The sequence below is a fragment of the Nymphaea colorata genome, chromosome 1, assembly GCF_008831285.2.
Source record: "Nymphaea colorata isolate Beijing-Zhang1983 chromosome 1, ASM883128v2, whole genome shotgun sequence".
Lineage (NCBI taxonomy): Eukaryota > Viridiplantae > Streptophyta > Magnoliopsida > Nymphaeales > Nymphaeaceae > Nymphaea > Nymphaea colorata.
In genome coordinates, this window is record NC_045138.2 from 2,200,924 (window position 1) to 2,216,797 (window position 15,874).

At 39.6% G+C, this 15,874-nt stretch overlaps 1 protein-coding gene across 50 annotated transcripts; it reads left to right on the forward strand.

Annotated features, from left to right (window-relative positions):
- Positions 1-379: 379 nt before the first annotated feature.
- Positions 380-5,364, forward strand: LOC116248635 (uncharacterized). Of its 50 annotated transcripts, none has more exons than XM_031621630.2 (6): positions 1,015-1,565; positions 2,045-2,122; positions 2,602-2,679; positions 3,159-3,236; positions 3,716-3,793; positions 4,273-5,292. In XM_031621630.2, exons 1-6 carry the CDS (start codon positions 1,455-1,457, stop codon positions 4,336-4,338), a joined length of 489 nt encoding a protein of 162 aa, XP_031477490.1. In that variant the 5' UTR covers positions 1,015-1,454; the 3' UTR covers positions 4,339-5,292. The 50 variants fall into 50 exon arrangements, 27 of the variants coding, with proteins under 27 accessions (XP_031477475.1, XP_031477482.1, XP_031477490.1 ...); XM_031621646.2 differs by having other exon boundaries at positions 3,722-3,793; XM_031621615.2 differs by adding an exon at positions 380-1,008 and having other exon boundaries at positions 1,488-2,122; positions 3,716-5,288.
- The last annotated feature ends 10,510 nt before the right edge of the window (positions 5,365-15,874 follow it).

The window sequence follows — 15,874 nt, forward strand, 5'->3', positions numbered from 1 at the left end:
TCAAAACCCTTCTTTTACAATTTCTAACAAGCTTGAGGGTGTCTCTATGAAATTCTCATAAAATCGTGGTTTCCTACTGAAATTGCAAAATAATTTTTCAGAACCCTCTTTTAGTAATTTCTAATAATTTTAGGGTACCCAAAAGCAATTTCTTATAAACTTCCCGGTTTCTGTTGAAATTAACTTTCCCGAGCCTCTTTTTGAAAAACTTTTTAGCAAAAATGTTGTGGCTTTAATTTTTGAGAAATGTAACACCCTTTTTGGAAAAAGTGCATAAATAATGGACTGTATTTGTAATTTTTGAATTTTGACTATAAAAACCCCCTTTTCACCCGTTTTCTCTCATTTTCTCTTTCGTCGTCTTTCTCCTCACCGAGAGACCGACTTCCCTCTCAAGAAACCCTAGCCAAGGGTTCCGCCTCCCTCCTCACTACTGCTTCTGTAACCACCGCCACCGAGAGAAGGCCATCCACCTTCATTTCTACCGCACAGACGACTGCAGGAGTCGAGTTCGTTTTGCAGAGGGCGTCTAAGGCCGCTTTTGCTGAAACTGGCTCGATTCCACTTCTGTCGTTTGACGTTTTCGGCCACGGCCTCCTTTGCGCTTGTGTTGTCTTCGCTGTGAGGAAGACAAGCTCCCCACAACCAGCAGTAGATAAACTGCATGATGGTCTAGTGGTCTCAGAGGACGGACAGGAAGAAGTTTGCAAGGCATCAAACGCCGTCTTCCTCCTCTACCCATGTTGCCTTCCTTTTACTAGAATGAGGAAAAAGCTCCGCATCTGGCACGAAGAGGTGATTGGAACTCCGGCCCGAAGGGCAACTGATTTCTGATCGTTATAGAAAACAGGAAGCAGAGGATTCCGTGGTTTTAAAACAAAGATGAGATCTCTTTAAAATAGGCAAAACAGAGAGAGAGCACAGGCACCAAAGAGGAAGGAGACACATTTGAACACAGTGGAGTTTTCGTCTGTAACAGAGGATTCACAAACAGAAATCCAGATTAAGGTTCTATGATTCATTCCATCCTTCTCCTTTATTTATTTTGGGTCTTTGAATGTCGAGCAGAGCAGGCTCTGCCTCCTGTGCTACTGTTTGTCAGAGACGCAGGTCAAAACAAAATTTACTCTAGCAGTGGAGTTCTTTATGGACAGATCGTCTACGTGGGTCCAAAAAAAAAAATTTACAGAGCCGTTGGGCTCAATCCTGGTCTCAGTCTCTCGCAGACACAGAGAATAAAAGCATAATATATAGAATAGAGGATTTCATACCCAATCAATACTATCATGTTTCATGCTTGAACTCAGTGTAGTCTAGTATGCTTTATTTTTAGTAAATAGATCACAGCATGATACATGCATGATGCACAGACGAGACACATGCTTCACAGTAGTATAATCTGCACAGGCACAGGCACCACAGTAGTCAAAATCACTTACTAGTGTTCGATAGAGATGGCTCTGATACCACTGTTGGATCAATTGAAGTTACAGCGGAAGTTGCGAGTCGTCGCCTGCGCAGTAAGTTCACCAGCTGCTGATTCACAAACAGAAATCCAGATTAAGGTTCTATGTTTCATTCCATCCTTCTCCTTTATTTATTTTGGGTCTTTGAATGTCGAGCAGAGCAGGCTCTGCCTCCTGTGCTACCGTTTGTCAGAGACGCAGGTCAAAACAAAATTTACTCTAGCAGTGGAGTTCTTTATGGACAGATCGTCTACGTGGGTCCAAAAAAAAAAATTTACAGAGCCGTTGGGCTCAATCCTGGTCTCAGTCTCTCGCAGACACAGAGAATAAAAGCATAATATATAGAATAGAGGATTTCATACCCAATCAATACTATCATGTTTCATGCTTGAACTCAGTGTAGTCTAGTATGCTTTATTTTTAGTAAATAGATCACAGCATGATACATGCATGATGCACAGACGAGACACATGCTTCACAGTAGTATAATCTGCACAGGCACAGGCACCACAGTAGTCAAAATCACTTACTAGTGTTCGATAGAGATGGCTCTGATACCACTGTTGGATCAATTGAAGTTACAGCGGAAGTTGCGAGTCGTCGCCTGCGCAGTAAGTTCACCAGCTGCTGATTCACAAACAGAAATCCAGATTAAGGTTCTATGTTTCATTCCATCCTTCTCCTTTATTTATTTTGGGTCTTTGAATGTCGAGCAGAGCAGGCTCTGCCTCCTGTGCTACCGTTTGTCAGAGACGCAGGTCAAAACAAAATTTACTCTAGCAGTGGAGTTCTTTATGGACAGATCGTCTACGTGGGTCCAAAAAAAAAAATTTACAGAGCCGTTGGGCTCAATCCTGGTCTCAGTCTCTCGCAGACACAGAGAATAAAAGCATAATATATAGAATAGAGGATTTCATACCCAATCAATACTATCATGTTTCATGCTTGAACTCAGTGTAGTCTAGTATGCTTTATTTTTAGTAAATAGATCACAGCATGATACATGCATGATGCACAGACGAGACACATGCTTCACAGTAGTATAATCTGCACAGGCACAGGCACCACAGTAGTCAAAATCACTTACTAGTGTTCGATAGAGATGGCTCTGATACCACTATTGGATCAATTGAAGTTACAGCGGAAGTTGCGAGTCGTCGCCTGCGCAGTAAGTTCACCAGCTGTTGATTCACAAACAGAAATCCAGATTAAGGTTCTATGTTTCATTCCATCCTTCTCCTTTATTTATTTTGGGTCTTTGAATGTCGAGCAGAGCAGGCTCTGCCTCCTGTGCTACCGTTTGTCAGAGACGCAGGTCAAAACAAAATTTACTCTAGCAGTGGAGTTCTTTATGGACAGATCGTCTACGTGGGTCCAAAAAAAAAAATTTACAGAGCCGTTGGGCTCAATCCTGGTCTCAGTCTCTCGCAGACACAGAGAATAAAAGCATAATATATAGAATAGAGGATTTCATACCCAATCAATACTATCATGTTTCATGCTTGAACTCAGTGTAGTCTAGTATGCTTTATTTTTAGTAAATAGATCACAGCATGATACATGCATGATGCACAGACGAGACACATGCTTCACAGTAGTATAATCTGCACAGGCACAGGCACCACAGTAGTCAAAATCACTTACTAGTGTTCGATAGAGATGGCTCTGATACCACTGTTGGATCAATTGAAGTTACAGCGGAAGTTGCGAGTCGTCGCCTGCGCAGTAAGTTCACCAGCTGCTGATTCACAAACAGAAATCCAGATTAAGGTTCTATGTTTCATTCCATCCTTCTCCTTTATTTATTTTGGGTCTTTGAATGTCGAGCAGAGCAGGCTCTGCCTCCTGTGCTACCGTTTGTCAGAGACGCAGGTCAAAACAAAATTTACTCTAGCAGTGGAGTTCTTTATGGACAGATCGTCTACGTGGGTCCAAAAAAAAAAATTTACAGAGCCGTTGGGCTCAATCCTGGTCTCAGTCTCTCGCAGACACAGAGAATAAAAGCATAATATATAGAATAGAGGATTTCATACCCAATCAATACTATCATGTTTCATGCTTGAACTCAGTGTAGTCTAGTATGCTTTATTTTTAGTAAATAGATCACAGCATGATACATGCATGATGCACAGACGAGACACATGCTTCACAGTAGTATAATCTGCACAGGCACAGGCACCACAGTAGTCAAAATCACTTACTAGTGTTCGATAGAGATGGCTCTGATACCACTATTGGATCAATTGAAGTTACAGCGGAAGTTGCGAGTCGTCGCCTGCGCAGTAAGTTCACCAGCTGTTGATTCACAAACAGAAATCCAGATTAAGGTTCTATGTTTCATTCCATCCTTCTCCTTTATTTATTTTGGGTCTTTGAATGTCGAGCAGAGCAGGCTCTGCCTCCTGTGCTACCGTTTGTCAGAGACGCAGGTCAAAACAAAATTTACTCTAGCAGTGGAGTTCTTTATGGACAGATCGTCTACGTGGGTCCAAAAAAAAAAATTTACAGAGCCGTTGGGCTCAATCCTGGTCTCAGTCTCTCGCAGACACAGATAATAAAAGCATAATATATAGAATAGAGGATTTCATACCCAATCAATACTATCATGTTTCATGCTTGAACTCAGTGTAGTCTAGTATGCTTTATTTTTAGTAAATAGATCACAGCATGATACATGCATGATGCACAGACGAGACACATGCTTCACAGTAGTATAATCTGCATAGGCACAGGCACCACAGTAGTCAAAATCACTTACTAGTGTTCGATAGAGATGGCTCTGATACCACTGTTGGACCAATTGAAGTTACAGCGGAAGTTGCGAGTCATCGCCTGCGCAGTAAGTTCACCAGCTGCTCCAGTGTTCAAGTGAAGAAGTAGCGACTATCCCTGTAGAAAACAACTGAGCAAGAGGAAGAGGAAAAAAGCAAGAAGAGCAAGTCAGATTTAGGGGTTTCCTTCTAAGGGGCTCCTCACGAATCCTCTTCTCAAGAGAGAGTTTTTAAAGCATTAAGCATTGCTGGGTATAAGTAGCCAGCCCCTTAGGTTTTCCCCAAATCCCGGCAGCGGTTAGCGTGAGAGATTTTTTAGGAAAAGGTTGAGATAAATATGAACTTTATCTTGTTGCAAAATTTTTGAGCTAATCTCGCAGTTACGAGATATCCGGATAGGGCTCAATGGCCACTATCCAACACATACCCCTCCATAGGACAAAGTGATTCTTCCAAAACAAGAAGCTTGTTGGGTGCCCGAATCATGGTTCGTGCCATAGTTCTCATTTCTAAAGTTTGCACACTGTTCCAAGGAGATCAAGTCTCAGGTCACCGTTGTCTTGTGCATGAAAGTGAATTATATTTTCTCGATCGGATGATATAACACCACTAAAGTTGTGGTTTTTTTTACTCGACTCGAATTGAAGCAGCCAAGGGACGGAACCCCAGTAGAACACTATCGAAGGATTTTTTACTTGATTCAACCACATGAAGCTTTGGCTCGCATGAGTACTGATGTTCCTTGAACTCTAGGAGGGGGCATGTTGGGTGTTTGGTTAACTCGAAGACCATCGTGTTCTTAGAGCACATGTACCTTTGACATGTGCATTAAGTTCATGTTCTTAATTCGGAAATTAATATGGAGTGTTTATGTCCAGAATTTGATTGTTATATTTAAAAGCAATATCTGTATGTACATCATGTTATTTAAAACAAAAACAACGTACTTTTTTATCACATGAACATGCGTTCCATGAACAATGTGTTTTTCTTATCAATTGTGGTCGAAGTCACATGGCACTTCAATAAAGTCTAAAAGTAGGTTCTTGATACACTTGAGTACTTTTTACGAGGATGTTCATCCAATTTGCTTAATTTTTTTAGCTAATTTTTCATTCTGTTTTTTAGAGTTATTGTTCAACAACTTGTAACATTTTTTATTTTTATCACTTGTTTATCTAAATATTGCTTTCATATATATATATATATATATATATATATATATATATATATAGAGAGAGAGAGAGAGAGAGAGAGACACCTGTATACCCACATTTTCTAAAGTTATCATATGTGTATTTGTATCTGTATCTACATACCAGTGCCCAAAGTATACCCGTACCATATATGAGTTTGAACCTAGCTTAATTAGGGTATTCAAGTTTGGGTTGTTTAATATGAACGGTAGTGGAGCTTAGATTGTTCATGCAAATAAACAACTGAAATGTAATGAGCTAACGTTTTCGAGCTCGGTCTCGATCTCTTTGATTTGCCATGAAGACTTGATGAAAATTGGGGAAAAAAAGGTCCACCATGAAGTTGAAGGTGGACTCGAATTTGTAACCATTTTATTGAAAAAGGAGGAATATTAACCTCTGCAAAATTGTTTTAAATAACTTGTTTTAGGTGTTTATATAAGAGAATTGTACTCTGAAACTGAGTATTTCATGCATATCCTCCAATAGAAACTCAGTACTGTGCATGGAGCAGAGTTCGCGGAAAGCAAATTCTTGATCTTAGTGTCTCTCTCTCTCTCTCCCCCCACAGCAGAAGTGATGCAGGTGGTCCGGACGGAGGAGAAGATGAAGATGTCTGAGAAATGTTGGTCAGTTTAAGATGCAATTTAGCTTTCTATCACTGCGTTTTACGTTACTGAGAGAGCACGTGATCGTTAAGCCTCTGATCATCCTGAGTGCGTTTCCATGAACAATGAACATCAATCGATAAAATAGAGGCACTCTTATTGCAAAATCTGGACTGCATCTAAGAACTGATGATCAAGAACTAAGACTTTGATCATATATGTGCCCTGAATTTCAAAATGCAATGATGATCTGATCATAATTAGGATGAACTATGAGAATGGTCAAGAGATATTGATCACAGGTAGGGAATATGATCATCAGCAATAGCGGTGACACTGGCCGCCGGGGTGGCCCAAGTTCTTGCACTCGCCGTCCCTGCAGCCCTTTCCGACGCAGAAGGAGTTGCACCGGCTTTCGTCCACTCCATTCCCCTTGTGGCAGCCATTGTAAGGGTTGGTGCAGCACGCTGAATCCGGTTGTATTTCTGCTCCCTTGCAGCCTAAGCAAAAGCCATATCACAATGATTCCTTAATTTTATGGATAATTTGATCATAAAATAAATAAATATGTACATATATATGCACGTATATATGTAGGAAAAAATGCACTATATATGTACATATATATAGGTTGGTGTACATATACATATACATGCACGTATATATGCACGTATATGTGTAGGAAAAAGTGCACTATATATGTAGGAAAAAAAATATGTACATTAATTCATTTGTTATTGAGTATTTTCCAGAAAAACAGAGAAAAGTTGGCACTGGTCTAAGGCGAACTTTACTTATTTGATATTTTTTTCTGAAAAGAGCCTCCCTTGTTAAATGTAACTATAAAAGGTAGTCCATTTTCTGAAATTAAACAAAATGCAGTCCAAAAATGGATATTAAGTTTTTGTTGGTTAATTATGTAAGCAGACCTTCGACCACATCTCGGTTTAAAAAAGAAAAAGGATTAATTAAGGTGAAAATAAGCATCTAAAATTACCAAAATTAACCAAGAAATGTTGGTAATTAATTATGCTGCTTATAACTTGAGAATAATTGATACAGGAACTTGCCTGAAATCAGAAGGAAGTACGCGAAAAGGGCAATAACAGTAACTTTCTTTGCCATTGTCTTCTTCTTCCTTCTTCTCTCAGCAGATTTTCCAATCGACTGTGGTGTTTTTGACACCCTTGTGCTGCTATTTATCTTATTATGGGTAAAAATTACTTTTAATTAACTTCCAAGTATATACTATTCTTTTTTGGGAAATAAATGATATTTTCTTAGGTCCAGACTACCATATATGATTTCCAGCTGTCTCTATTTTTCTTAATTTTCATTTTAAAATAGAGGCCTTAAGATGGATATCATCTTGTTGTTCTCAATAGGTCGGAGCAGAAATCCATGATCCAATCCATATCTGTTCAGTTGGATCTGAATTTGGTGTGTTTGCGTGCTCACAGTGGGGGCATGTTCTACATACTATTTGGATCCTATATTTGGTGGTATCCGATTTTCTGATCGAACTTTTTCAGGTAATTGTGGCTGAACTGGATCGGGTCATAAGTCGGGTCCCACTGGCATGTCTTCAAAAGTCGTGTCCATCTCTTCCTAAGGATATGCACGAGTACCAAAATTATAAATTTATCATGGTTAATTTCCTATTATGTTATAAGGATAGGTTCTTTGAATCAGAATCAACAAAAATACCAAATCATTTATGTTTTTAATCAGTTATCAACTAAACTTTGCCAATTCAGCTGACAGGTTCAAATAAACACAAATGATTTTGAAAGATTTAATCCATGAATGATACTCTGTAAGATATTATGAACTACTATATTTTTTGTTTTTGGATTCTTAAGAGGAGGTATACTTACCAAAGAAACCTTCATGTGACTATTTTGGTAGTCTAAGGATAGCATGGTTCTGATAGAATATCCAATATTCGATTTTAAATCTGAATTCATGTAGTTGGGTTTGATAAAAATGCATCAGATTAGCATCTTTTCTTACCTCTCATGTCCAATTTTCATGGGCATCAAGATAGATACTTGTAAAATTTTGAATGAAAACAGTAACAAGTCATTTCATGAATCCACCCTAAAACATGTGACGTAGTATTTCATGAATTTGCCTCAATATTTATTACTATTTTCACTGTCAAACAGTAGGCTACTCTAAACTCTTGCCCAAAGATGCATTACTTTGGAGAAATTCTTTCAATGAATAGGAAATCAAGGAATAACTGGTTGGAAGCAGGGGGCACAGAAGGCAGGGGCCATGCCCCTCCCACCAAAAAAAACACCAGTAAATTTGTTTTTTTTTTTAATCTAAGAGTAATTTAAAATAACTCATTTTGCACATATAAAAATGCTGAAAAATTATATTTTGACTCCTGTCAAATTTTTGAGACTATAATTCGGCACCTCTAATGAAAATGTCCTATCTTCATGGTTCATGGAAGGCTTCAGGTTTCCATGACTTTTTTAGGACGTTAATGCATTCCTTCACTTTTGGGGACCAAATGAAAACCGATTCGGTCTTTTTCAAAATTTCATAAAAGCTCCACAATACCAAGGCTATTTCATATTACAGCTATCTTGCATTGGAAATCAACGTTATTTGAACCTCCCTGAATCGGGCGAATTTGAGCCGAGTCAGTGGCAAATTTATTTCTTCTATTCAATGATCGATTCTCTCTTATTATGTTCTGATAAGGATGGGCATCGTGTCAGGCCGGCCCGGCTCGTTAAAAATAAAAAAATCAAAGCCCGGCATTCAAAACGGGCTGGCCCGAGGCCTGGCCCGTTTTTAAACGGGCCGGACCGGGCCCATGTAATATCGGGCCTCGAGCTTTGGTTTATGCCCGAGGCCCGGCCCGGCCCGGCCCGATTATTAACGGGCTGGGCCGGGCTTTGAGGCGGGTTGCTACTTGCTAGCCTCTAGCTCACTCAAAAAATGAGCACGAACTTAAACAATGTGCACTTAATAGAATAATAAAAACAAGAACAACACCAACCAGTAAAAAGTAGTCCTTTGGAGGAGTACTCGATGCAACCGACGATGAAGCAAGTAGAGCAGTTGATGCCGGCGACCGACGGGAGGACTAGAGGAGGCAGCCAAGGGGCAACGGCCAATGAGGAAGACTAGAGGAGGCAGTCTCGAGCTCGCGGCGATGAAATTTCTTAATGAAACGAAAAGAGGAAAAGAAAACCTAACCTATAACCCTAAGTTCCTAATTCTCCAAGTTCATTTTTTTTAAAGAAAGAAAAAAAAAAACTCATGTCGGGCTTATCGGGCCGCCACCGATCACAGTGGCAGGCCCGGGCCCGGCCCGGTAATTACCGGGCCGGGCCGAGCCCGATAAACTTGGCCCGGAAACTTTTTTGTCAAGGCCCGGGCCCGGGCCCGTAGCGGGCTGGGTACCGGGTACCCGGCGGTGGCCCGGCCCGGTGCCCAGGCTTATGTTCTGATTGTTTAAATATCTTTTTGGACTAAATTTTAATCTTTTGTAAAAAAAGATTTGAATAACTTAATTGGCAGATTCTATTCAAGGCAGTGGCACCCGATTCATGATTTGATCCAGTTCAAAGGCCCATTTGTTAGAAAATATTCAAGGTACAATGCTGATCGGATCAAAGGAACTGGACTGGAGCCTGGACTGAAAATTAAGAAAAATATATGATCAGAAATCAGTACGTGCGGGAACTTAATTAAATATCATTTATTGCCTAAAAAAAGTAGCTTATACATGGAAGTAAGTAGAAGAAATAATTTATCCAAATAAGATAAATAGCTGAGGTATCGAAAACAAAGTTCCGCTGAGAAAGAAATGAAGAAGAAGACAATGGCGAGGAAGGTAGTTGCCCTCTGAGTGTACTTCTTTCTGATTTTAAGCAATTAAGTTCCTCTAGTAAGTCTTCCATCCAGCGAATACAACAAAAGTTAGGCATCATTTTGCTTTTCCGACCTTTGTTTGTCCCACATTTTGATGTTTCTCTGCCTACATACCAAGCAAATAGCTTCCTACATATATATATATATACCTCTCAAAGGACAAAAACATTCTGAGGATGCAAATGGTCGTCAATTTCTCCATTCTATTCATTTCAATGTACTTAAACAAAAAAGCTTACTCTTGTTCGGACATTCTCTCCATCGGACATTCTCTCTAGTAATAAGTGGGCAATCGGTTGTCTTCATTTTCCTACTTTCATAATGAAAGAAAAACGCCTTTACTGTTTGTGTTACATGATCTACTATTAAAACCACTTGGTATGTAATTTTTTTGTGAATTTTTTTCTCTTTAACAGCTTGAGCAAACTCTTCACTTATCCATCTACTGGGTAGGAAACTACCATACTTTCTTCTCTCATAGAGGGAGAGGGAGGAGGAGAGACAGATCCACAGCTCTTTGTCTTGTCAAATATATAGCAAATTCTTCACTTATCATCCCTCTCCATCTCCTCCTTGCCCTTCCATGATTTAAAGTAAACCGAACGAGTATTTTCTCGAACAGATTATGTAATCGTCAAATTCCTCGCCGCATCAACTGTTGTTAACAAATCCATGTTTTTCTCTTCGTGAACATTTCAAATTATTTCCAGAAATAAAATCCGTCCATGCAAATGTTTTCAACTTTAAATTTAACATTTTGAATAGTAATGAAAAAAAAAAAGAAACGAAAGGAAAGGGTAGTAAACATTGCATAGAAGTATTGCATGCCGTCGGTGAGCTGGGAACAGAGACAAATTTAGAAGAGATTGGAAGGAGGTGATAGAATAAGCATAAACAGCTTCTCTCCTGTTTGCCTCATTAAAATATTTCTCTTGGGGTTTTCTTGTTTTCTAGAATTCTAATTGACAAATTCATCCTCCCCTTGTTGACAAATTGCTTTCTATTGAGGGATGCTCCATCAGATCACGGCACCATTCAATATCAGAAAAGGAATAAGAAGATTTCCCAATGGATGAGTGTATGTATTTATGGACAATCAGGAATCAGATGCATTGCTTTGTAAAAACTTGTGACAACCACCATTACCAACATCACAACACTGAACAACAAGGGAGAGACAGATCGAGGATAAAGACTACAAATGGCAGAACTCTCATCGGACAATGGTACACAGAATGATCTCAGACGCCGCTGGGAATTCCATTAATCAACGGATAAACTCAAGATAGAGCTCCTTCTTTGCCCAATTTGGTTTTGTTGCTGGGCACAAAGGTGAAATCAAATATAAGCTCCTTCTTTGTCCAATTTAGAAAAATTTATAGGTAGCAAGTTATCTGAGACGGAAGCTGATACGTTGATTGTTGACAAGGGGGTGGACGACCAGTCCAAGTTACCCAGACGAATAGGTCAGTGTTCGGGAGTGGCGTTTATGGTAATTGAGGGGATGAGGAGGGGCTGCTTAGGGAGCGAAGCTCTCCTTTCAAAAAATGGGAGGGTGAAGCGGTCATTGAACATACCTAAACCCCAGGTTAAGCTAATTTGTCGACAGAGGGAACCATGGTTAGACCATCGTTAAGTACTAGAAAATGAGGCGACGTGTCTCAAATCACTCGGTGATCCATTGCTCCCATGTTTTCTGCCTCGAGGATTTACATGTAAATTTTAAAAAATGTAATTTGGCAGAAAACATGGGAGCAATGACGACGTGAAAGCGTGGACTGGATTTTATCAACAGATCACCGATTGATTTCAGACACGTCGTCTCTCATTCTCTCAGTACTTAACCATGGTCTAACCATGTTTCTCCACAAATTACCTTAACCTGGGGTTTAAGTGTGTTCACCCTCCCTTTTTTTTTTTTTTGAGAGGAAACGCTTCCCTCCCTACAGCCCTTCCTCATCCCCTCAATTACCACAAAAGCCACAACCGAACCCTGACCTATTCGTCTCGGTAACTCAGTCCACCCCCATGTCAACAATCAACGTATCAGCCTCCGACTCAGATTACTTTCTATCTATAAACTTTTCTAAATTGGATAAAAATGGAGCTTATTTGATTTCACTTTTGTGCCCAGCAACAAAACCAAATTAACTCAAGTATCAAACTTTTAGATTCACAACCGAATTATGATCCCACGATAACTAAATTGAAAACAAGTCAACAAAGACCAACTAAACTACGTCTCTCAGGGCAACCTAAACTTTGATTCAAATAAGAAGAAAAAAGAAACCTACTGCCTTCTCCAATTCTATTGCCCTAGGAAGGCCTTGCTTTAAAATTTATGGTTCTAAGTAAATTGAAGATATGAGATGTTGGACATGGGAGTGAGGATCGCCGCCGGCCACTAAGCAGAGCGATGCCGTCCTGAGCAACCAATCTGAATCCCACGCCACCACCGTCGCTAGCTGCCAGATCGCCGCTTTTCCTTTCAAGGAATTCCCGGTGGCGTCTGAGATCATTCAGTGTACCATTGTCCGATGAGAGTTCTGCCATTTGTAGTCTTTATCCTCGATCTCTCTCTTCCTTCTTGTTCAGTGTTGTGGTGTTGGTAATGGTGGTTGTCACAAGGTTTTACAAAGTCATGCATCTGAATCCTGATTGTCCATAGATATATACACTCATCAGTAAGGAAATCTTCTTTTTCCTTTTCTGAATCAAATGGCGGCGTGATCTGATGGAGCATCCTCGAATGGTCGTACAGGCTCACCAAGGCATGCAATACTTCTATGCAATGTTTACTAACATTACTAGTTTTTTTTAAAAAAAAATGATTACTATTCGAAATGTTAAATTTAAAGTTGAAAACATTTGCATTGATGGATTTTATTTCAGGAAATAATTTGAAATGTTCACGAAGGGAAAAAAGTGGATTTGTAAACAACAGTTGATGCGGCAACTAATTTGACGATTACATAATGAGCTTGAGAAGATACTCGTTCGGTTTACTTTAAATCCGGAGAGGGCAAGGAAAGGAGAGGCACATATCGATTTTAAATCCTACTTTCATAATGAAAGAAAAATGCCTTTAGTGTTTGTGTTGGATGATATACTATCAAAACCACTTGGTATGTCTTTTTATGATTTGTTTTTCTTTAATAGTGTCCTTTTTTTGTGCTGTAAAAAATGACACTAATATGCAAATTGAAGCATAGTAAGAGTTTCACCTTCAGGTATCAAAAGCAGCTGGACCCTAGGAGTGTGGGGGCATACTCCAGCCTTCACTAGGGCGATGGGAATAGCCTCTTGCTCTCCCCATGGGTGCCTTTTGTGAATAGATCAAGAAACTACATATTGCATGTAAAATATTGTTAATCGGCATTCCTAAAAACCCCAAGAACCTCTACCAATACTAATAAGAAAGTGGAACTTCATCGCTTGTTTCATGAGGTGGCACCACCCTTGTAGTGCTTGATGGTGTTCTGACACTCTAATATGGAGCAGCACAGCCCAAGCTGACTAGTGTGTGTATGTGTGTGAAAAGGTGGAGGTCTTCTGAGTATTTACTGTCCAGCGGGAGCAAACGCTTCACTTATCCATCTACTGGGTAGGAAACTACCATAATTTCTTCTATTATAGAGGGAGAGGGGGGAGGAGAGACAAACAAACACATCTTTGTCTTGTCAATCTACCATCTAAAGTGAGCAAATTTTTCACTTATCAGAGCAACCAAAAACCAGTTTGATAATGTGGTCAACTGAAGCAAATGCTATCAAATTACAACAACCACCTACATGGTGGTTGTTTGTAATTTAGTAACACTTGCTTCTCTTGAGCACACGTTTGGGGTGGTCTTTTGGTTCTTTTAAGTTGTTCTGCCATGCAATTAACCAAACGTCAGCTCGTGCCCCCTGAAAGGCGAAGGAAAAAATTTCTCTTTAGATGATAGTAGATTGGCAAGACAGGGCATCTCCCCCTCCCTCTTCCTATATGGCAGAAGAAATTATGGCTCTTAATTTCCTACACGGTAGATAGATAAATGAAGATTTTTCTCCCGTTGGACAGTAAAATAGGCACAAGATCTCTTCCTCTCTTTCTCACACTATATACTCTGGGGCGGAGCCATAAATTTTTCATGAGGGGGGCCAAATTAAAGTTTTTAAATTTTGACAAGCACTGAAATATCATTTTTCAAATTTTTTATATAAGACAAGTGAAATATTCTATAGTTATTAGATACCAATAAGGGCTGGACCCAAGGGGGATGGATGAATACTTCAGCAAGGCGGACCACATAGGTTCTTGCTGACCCAATGGGTTCCCTTTGAGAATAAACCAAAGTTAGTCGGCATTGCTAGAACCCCAAAGAAACCCTACCAATAATAAGAAACAAATAGGCCAAGCAAAATGGTGGAAGGTGATGGAGGTAGTCAGACTGAGCTGCTGCAAAAAAGTGGCAGGACTTCCTCGCTTGTTTCATGAGGTGGCACCACCCTTGTAGTGACTGACGGTGTTCTCAGGCTCTAGTCTGGAGCGTTGCAGCCCCTGCTGACTAGTGTGCGTATATGTGGAGAGAGGTAAAGGTCTTCTGGTTATTTACTATCTAGGGGGAAAAAACTCTTCACTTATCCATCTATTGGGTAGGAGAAACTATGGCCCTTAATTGCCGAGCTGGTAGATAGATAAGTGAAGACTTTTCTTCTGTTGGATAATAAATAGCTACAAGACTTCTGCATCTTTCTCTCTCACTAGATACACGTACCCACCAGCATGGGCTGCACTACCTCCAGACTAGAGGGCGATGACACCACCAGAGCGGCATTGCCTCATGAAACACGCAGTGAAGTCCCACCACCTTTTCACGGCTGCTCACTAAGACTACCTCCATCAACTCTATCTTTAGATTTAAAAAAGAAAAAGTTCAAGCTTAGACCCTTGAGAAGGGGAATGATAGGGCACACCATCCACAAGACTGGCCTGCCTCTCCTTTCTTAGAGGCTGTTAAACTATTTCTTGATTTTCTTCACCCCAGGCAACAAGTTATGATAACACATAACTTTTGGTTTCTTTATTAATTCCCTAAGAGAGTGTCCGACATCGTACTGTTATATTGGCCAAAGAAACTGCCTGAAAAGTTGAGGCAAATTCATGGAACCCTGTAACATAGTGTTTTATAGATTTACCTCAAAAATTTGAGCAGAATTACTGAAAAATAACAGTCTATTATGAATGCCAAACAGTCCCGAAAGACAAAACATTGGATATTGACGAGGTTCATGAACAATGGAAACAACAATTGTATGCACTGTAAAATTTTGTAGTATCTGAAAATTTGGTGAAGGTTTTCATAAAAAAAAAAAGAAAAAAAAGTGGCTTTTATAGTCATGCAATACATACCCTAGTGACATTCTTGTCTAATCGAGGAAGTGGGAATTGAAGGTAAGTTGATTCCAAGATAAGAAAAGTGAAACTTATCCTATGTAGAACTACATTGTTCTTGTTTGACTACAAATTGTTTTCTCATTCAATTGCATGAATTTTACTGTAACGAACCCTACAACATATTTTCTTCAACAATCATATCTATCAAACTTAATTTTAACAAATGCAACTAGAAAATGAGATGAGAATTACAGTTCACGCATGTGAATTGCCAACAAATCATCCTGAAAAGAGAACCATTTCCATATGGTGAAAACGATTTCATACTAATTGGGAGCATTCTCTGGAACTTATTTAACATAGCAAAATTATTTACCATTACACCGTTCCCAAATTATATTGCCTTAGAAGAGTACAGGCTTCCAGTAATTGTCAGTTCCGCAACCCCAGTCCTGCTTTTGTCTGAAATGAAAAAAGGATAGAGAAAATCAATTGAAAAGGAAACAAAATAACATGGTAACCTTCATGAGACAATGACAATAATGTTTAATAAGACA

Coding starts and splice junctions, on each gene's coding strand:
- LOC116248635 (XM_031621544.2), top strand. CDS start 1,455: ATGGCTCTGATACCACTGTTGGATCAATTGAAGTTACAGCGGAAGTTG. Junction 2,123..2,601: donor AAACAGAAATCCAGATTAAG/GTTCTATGTTTC, acceptor GATCAATTGAAG/TTACAGCGGAAGTTGCGAGT. Junction 2,680..3,158: donor AAACAGAAATCCAGATTAAG/GTTCTATGTTTC, acceptor GATCAATTGAAG/TTACAGCGGAAGTTGCGAGT.